Source organism: Hippocampus zosterae, chromosome 14, assembly GCF_025434085.1.
Source record: "Hippocampus zosterae strain Florida chromosome 14, ASM2543408v3, whole genome shotgun sequence".
In the NCBI taxonomy this organism is placed as follows: domain Eukaryota; kingdom Metazoa; phylum Chordata; class Actinopteri; order Syngnathiformes; family Syngnathidae; genus Hippocampus; species Hippocampus zosterae.
Genome location: NC_067464.1, coordinates 1,296,443 through 1,303,060, shown reverse-complemented (window position 1 = coordinate 1,303,060; position 6,618 = coordinate 1,296,443). Strand labels below are relative to the sequence as shown.

Sequence of the window (6,618 nt, the reverse complement as noted above, 5' to 3'; positions counted from 1 at the left end):
CGTAGCAAGTTGGCTAACGAGAAACAAGCCTGTGATTTTGAAACGATACGTTGCTGTCGAATCGGAATAAACAGACCAGTTTCCATTTTTTAATTGGTTTGAAAGTTGAAGGATGGCAAAGCAGTTTCAATATTCATATGGTATACAATATAGGCAGGCATCTCATTTCGTAAATGTAACAATATTTACAGCCAACAAAGACACAGTCAGCCTTAAACAAATAGCATAACTTGTGCATTTTAGTTAAAACTTTACTAACAATTAACACAAACTTAATATCATTTAATGTTGATTTGTTTTGTACGCGTTCATGTAACAAGAATAAAATATCATCTATCACCTCGATAAAGATTGCATATATTATGATTATTATTACGCAAAGCCACAGCTATTTGTGCAAAAATACATTATTCTACACTTAAAAAAAGCAAAGTCTTTGGGAACTACTTTAGGCTTCTGTAGCATCTTATAAACCAAAAGTGTGGTGTGATTGTAAATACACAAAGGACGACAGCGTCCACGATTGTGATGTGAAGTCGGGGGGGCAAAAGCCACAATGAATTGATATTCCTGCCGTGCTGAATTGATCCTTTTAGGACATTTCCTTGAAATCTTACATAGAAGAAGAAGATAGTGGTTATCACAGTCCTCCAAGTATGGCGGCGACTTTCGTGCTTGTCTGAGATGGCGTAGCTCAAATGACTTCTGAGGATAAACATCAGGGAGACAATATTAGAACCAGCAATGAATGAGAGAAATCCATCATCCGAAGCGTGGACACACCATCAAAAGCTATTCCAAACATTTGGATCTTCTGGCGTGGTCTCACCTGCTCGTTGGTGTGTCTGGATGTCTTCCAGACCGGTGAGAGTCCGGAGAGACCTGCGCTCTTTGAAGGCCACCACAGGCACCATGTCATCATTGGCTTCCTTGTCATCCATTACCGCCTGCGATGGCCTGGAACCCGCCGGCGGCTGGACGGCATCCTGCACAGGAGGCTCATTGTTCTCCTTCGGTAAGATGCTCACCGTCACTGATTTCTGCGGGCGCGAGCAAAAGTAACCAGGCGGTTTGAGACAACGAGCTGCAATGTTCGTGCGCATCACAAGACCTTGCTGGGCCAGCCTCACCGCGTCAGGAGAAACTGTTCTTCTGGTTCTCCGCATGATCTCCTCCAGTCGCTGCAGGGGCCAAAGAGCTTTGAATGTCATATGCTTACATTTGGAATAGCATTCAAGCTCTCTGTCGAGACAGAAGGCTTGTGTGATCAACAGGCTCGGACACTTAAGACTTTGTTTCGCTACAAACAAAACAACCGCTAAGGAGTGAGGCAAGTGACTCGTGCGTTTGGATCTATTTTTATGCCATCACAACGACTACCACTACTGCTAATTATACTGACAATAAAAACAAGAACCGTCTTTTCTCAAGGTACTTGGTCTTCCTCCTACATTCCCCCCCCAAAAAAGCTTCTTTGGTAAATTGATGACTGTAAAAAGTCCATTGGTATCAATGGTTCTTGCAATAAAGCACTTGCAAGAACCTTGCAAGTGGTTCTTGCAAGATTAACTTGCAAGATTAACTATTTAGTGCAAGTTAATCTTGCACTAAATAAAATAGTCACCTTCTTTCGAACTTGCCGTTCGGCTTCCTCTTTCTGCCCGAGCAGCTCGCGCTCCTTCTGCACCTGGGCCGCTTTCTCCCGCTCTCTGGCTTGTTCCTCCTCCCTCTGCATCCGTCATGGTGCGGGAGTGGGTCACAGATGCACAAGTCAAAAGGAAATACCTGTATCAAGTAACCTACAAGCTTCAAGCAAGTCCCAGATTATTCATTCATTCATTCATTCATCTTTAGGGTTTAAGGGAGCGGCTTTGGTGATCTTCAGGGATGCCGCCCACCTGCTTGTGCAGAAGAGCCGCTTCACGCATGGCTTGAGCTCTCTCCTCCTCGGCCCGCCTATGCTCCTCTTCGTCACGTCTTTGCTTTTCCGCAATCAGACGCTCGGTCTCAGCCCGCTGCCGGGCTCGCTCCTCGACTCTGCGGCGCTGCAGCTCCTCCCAACTGCGCCTGGAGATTGAGGCCAGGGCAAATGAATCTCTTGAGTCTGGGCTGCGGTGCCATGATCCGTGCTTACCTTTCAGCTTCAGCAGCTGCCAAGTGCTCCTGCTCCTCTAGCTCCCCGAGCAGCATAGCCGCTCCAGAGGTCTCTTCTGGGTTGATCGGACCATCCAAGGGCCTCAGCGGGGCTTTGGGTGGAGCGGAAGGCATTGTGGAGGGACCTGATCAGGGGAAAAAGACCTCTCTTCGTCATCATCGCAGCTCATTTAACCCTCGTCATGGTCTGAGGTCCAAAAGCCCAATCAGGGATCCATTCCTTCTTGGGTTAGGATTTTAACAAACTTCAACTTTAAGCCCAACACCTAAATGAATGTCAATGAAAAGTCCTGGATTGATTTGCAAGAATCACAGAGGATCCTATTGAGGGAACGCAATTTCAATCGTCATCACATCTCATTCAAGAACCAAGACCCTTGTCGGTACTCACTGCCATCTCCGGCAGTTCTGCTCTCAGCCGGCTGGCGGCTCTGAGTCTCAGACGAATATTCCACGTTGTCTTCGGTTGAGGCCCTGGCGGGCCTGGAGTTGCCAGGTGACAGGGCAGAGTTGCAAATTGAAACGTCTTCCTCAGGAACCGACTCGAGGTCCAGTTGAAGAGGGATGGAGTGCCGCCGGCCTGATCTCTTGTGAGCCCTTTCGAGGGAGAAGGAAAGATGTTTCGTGTTGTCGTTACGTGACACGATTTATGTTCGCTTACCGTTCCGGAGAGGGCGATGACGCCGTTCTGCTCGTTTTAGTTGCCGCGTTACGGTTTGTAGGCGAACGAGTAGGTGGACCGATGTTTGGAGTCTTCTTGTTAGCGGTTTGTAGTGTGCTTGCTTTGGGCTAAACCAAAAACAGTTGGTTCAGAATCTACGAATCCTGTGAAGTCCCTGTGACACTAAACATCTATCTTTGTAGTTCTTGTCAAAATGTTACCTGTACACCGCTGGTGCTTCTTCTCTGGCTGTGGCTGGGACTCAGATGTGGCGGCGGTGGCCTCTGGCTCTGGGGTCTCAGGTTCTGAGTTCTCTGGATCTGGGGTTTCTGCTTCTGTAATGTCTGGATTTGGGGTTTCTGGGGTTTCTGCAGTTTTTGGTCCTGTGGTCTCTGGTTCTGGGGTTTCTGAATCTGGGGCCTTTGATTTGGGGATTTCTGAATCTGGGGTTTCCGGTCTTGGGCTCTCTGGTTTTGGGACCTCTGGATCTGGGGTCTGTGATCCTGGAGCTTCTGCTGGGTGCCGCTTGGGCTGCTACTGGTCGTGGAGTAAAACGAAACTGCATGGCGACAAATATGAACAACTGAGCGGGGATTCGTGACCATTACGGTTGGGGAATGTGCAGGGATCGTTAGAAGGGAAAAGAGCGGTCAGAATGGGAAGGCATGTGAGGAGAGTGGGAGAAGAAAAGCATTAGTCATCAAAGAACGCAGAAGAAGTTAGATTGTTTTTTTTTTTTTAATTGGCAAGCCATTCCCATGATGCATTGCAACCAGCTGGGGTCAGTACCTTCTTCTCCCGACTGACCAACAGCACTCTTGCTCCGTGCCAGATAAGAGCTTGTGGGAGTTAGCAGGCGACTCACCAGGTTCTTCTCCCATGTGCTGAGCACTATGTGACCTGGAGCTAATGTGTGGATGGATCAGCGCGGAGTTTAAGATCAGACGTGCCAGGAAAAGTCAAGCCACATCAGAAGAGAAAGTTTCAAAACACAACAACACACACACACACACATGCGATGTTGGATTCCTGTGTTACCGTTTTTAGCGGGCTTCCTGCCGCTCACGTTTTGGCTGAAGTTTTGTTGGGCTCTTTGGCTCTTTTCCAAGGTCCGGCGCACGGCAGATTCATTTCGCTCCTTGCATTTGGAAAAAGACGGTCACCTACGTATAGTATGAACTAGATGTACAGCACAGGTGCCAAACTCAAGGCCCGGGGGCCAGATCTGGCCCTCTGGAAGAAAATCATGTGTGTCAACTTGCCTTGGTAAAAAAAATGTACCGAAACGTCAAATTGTCAAGTGTAATAAAAAGAGATTTTGCAATCATTTTGTTACCCTAACAAGTAATAATGAGATTAAACATCGTAACGGCCCTCCGAGGGAAGACGCAACTCAAAAATGAGTTTGGCGACTTGCTTGTAATTTATGGGGACTGTCACTTGGCTTGAGTCGCAAAATTTTTGCCGGGTTTAATTTAGGACTTGCTCACTTTTTCCTCCTTGAGACGCTGCTGTCGCTTCTCCTCCACGGCAGCACGTCTCCTGTCCTCCTTGAGTTTTTGCTCCCGAAGCTTCTTCTGGCGCTGCTGTAGCTGCTGCTCGTAGTGGAGCTTGGCTTGCTGCTCCCGCTCATACCTGCTGTGCACCCGTGAGGCTTGATGTGGCAACCGCAAACGTCGAAATGAAGTCAATCACTTTTTCACGCAAAGGGGCCGATCGGACGTTAACCCGCCCACGTACCGAGTAACCTCTGTTGTTCCTCTCTCCTTTCCCGAGCAGCTTTAAGCCTCTCGTCCACATTTGTGCTGCTCACCGCTACGATGACAGGCACAATGGCAACATGTTCAAAAAAGCCGTCGCTTCAAAACTGGGCTGGGGGGTCAAACCCTAACCTTCAGATCAGGGGGTCTGAGCCGAAATCACAAACTATGAATGATCATAAAACTGGTTGCTAATTCGCAGTCAGTGGACTAACCGAACCCGAAATCAGGGGACTAATGCCAACTCTAAATTGGGAGACTAAGTCTTACTCGAAACCAAATGCAGAGGACTACCCTGAAGACCATATAAAGGCAATGAACCCAAACTGTAAATCAGGAGTCTAACTCTTACCCTACATCAAAAGAGTCCAAATTCTAACACTAACAGTGGTCGAACCCTAATGCTCATGATTTTCACAGTCTCAGTCTAGAAACTCAAAAACTCTCCATCGTTCCCTTTTTTTCCCCTCAACCCTAAATCCGGCATCTTAACCTACGTCCGGACTTAAACCCAGGTACTAACCGACCCCTAGTCAGTGGCCTAACCCCTGACCCTAAATCAGGGGATTCACTCGGAACCAGGGGACACTAAATCCACTGTTAAATCTTCCCAGCAAAGATCTGAGAAAGGAATACAGCGTGTGACGCTTGAAAGTGGCACCGAATCACGTGAGCGCCTCGCTTGAGCTGGCGTCGGTTACTGCGTTGATGTCGTGGCGTAGGATGGAGCATCTTGCATGCATGTTTGCTACTGTGCAGAAAAGCCTCGGGCCACCACTTACGTTGGACGCGATCATATGCCACTTGAAGCCCCATCATTTAATTTTTTTTTTATAACTGAGTGAAGAAAAAAATTGACATCCAATGTGCAGTCCGACACCATCGCACGAGCTCGCTTGGACTCACCTTCTCGCGTGGTCCTCCTCACGGGACCCTGCCACGCACAAGTGATGCTCTTCTGCACAGGCATGCTGGCTATGGAGCCTCGCATACCGACGCTGGCTGGCTCAAGCCCCACACTCGTCTTTGCCCTCCTCCTCCTTCTCTTCTCCACCCCCCCGGCCCCCCTGTCCCTCCTTTTAATTTCTATTCGACGAAGCCCGAGGCTCCGATGCTGCCCCGTTGCATCAGCTGCTCGGCCATCAGCGAGCCAAACAGAGCTCCTCTTCTTCCACTACTGTTAGCGCACCTATAAAAAGGCCTTCCTCCTCCCTGGTGTGCTGCTCTGCTTTACTTTCACTCGGCGAGGACGAAAGGATGGTTGGGGGGTAGGGGGGGGCGTAAAAAAAAAAGGCTGTGTCACTTTAATAACTGATGAAGGGGGGAAGCGGGCCTCGCGGATGCAGTGTTTCCCCTCGTTGACATCGTCATGGGCGTTCCCATGACAACTTCGATTTGGTGACGTCAGATGCTCAGCTGATGAGGCGGAAAGATGTGGAGTTGTTTTTATTTTCACCGGTGATTCTTGGATGTGAAATGCACATTAACATATTTTTTTTTCATTTATTGAGTGATGTCATTTGAATTCAGTTTGAAGTTTAATTTTTAAATTAAATTAATTAATGTAATTAATTTATAAATTCATTCATTCATTCATCTTCCAAGCCGCTTGATCCTCACTAGGGTCGCGGGGGGTGCTGAAGCCTATCCCAGCCGTCTTCGGGCAGTAGGCGGGGGACACCCTGAATCGGTTGCCAGCCAATCGCAGGGCACACAGAGACGAACAACCATTCGCACTCACACTCACACCTAGGGACAATTTAGAGTGTTCAATCAGCCTGCCACGCATGTTTTTGGAATGTGGGAGGAAACCGGAGCACCCGGAGAAAACCCACGCAGACCCTGGGAGAACATGCAAACTCCACACAGGGAGGCCGGAGCTGGAATCGAACCCGGTACCTCTGCACTGTGAAGCCGACGTGCTAACCACTGGACTACCGGGCCGCCTAATTTATAAATGAATTAATTAATTAATTTAATTAATTTAATTTTAATTTCCTTTTTGATTGACATACTTTACAGATGTAATTTATTTCTCATTCT

The 6,618-nt window shown here is 48.1% G+C and overlaps 1 protein-coding gene across 3 annotated transcripts; it reads right to left on the bottom strand.

Annotated features, from left to right (window-relative positions):
* Positions 1 to 76: 76 nt before the first annotated feature.
* Positions 77 to 5,838, bottom strand: LOC127615324 (ensconsin-like). 3 transcript variants are annotated; one of them, XM_052087032.1, is made up of 14 exons: positions 5,482 to 5,838; positions 4,556 to 4,630; positions 4,306 to 4,469; positions 3,854 to 3,953; positions 3,605 to 3,721; positions 3,037 to 3,374; positions 2,816 to 2,943; positions 2,546 to 2,751; positions 2,135 to 2,279; positions 1,899 to 2,067; positions 1,625 to 1,729; positions 1,131 to 1,181; positions 830 to 1,040; positions 77 to 705 (listed from the first exon to the last, which is right to left on the bottom strand). In XM_052087032.1, the coding sequence occupies exons 1-14, from the start codon at positions 5,564 to 5,566 to the stop codon at positions 695 to 697; spliced, it is 1,905 nt and encodes a 634-aa protein (XP_051942992.1). In that variant the 5' UTR covers positions 5,567 to 5,838; the 3' UTR covers positions 77 to 694. The 3 variants fall into 3 exon arrangements, with proteins under 3 accessions (XP_051942992.1, XP_051942991.1, XP_051942993.1); XM_052087031.1 differs by having other exon boundaries at positions 3,037 to 3,398; positions 5,482 to 5,837; XM_052087033.1 differs by lacking the exon at positions 3,605 to 3,721 and having other exon boundaries at positions 5,482 to 5,837.
* Positions 5,839 to 6,618: the final 780 nt, after the last annotated feature.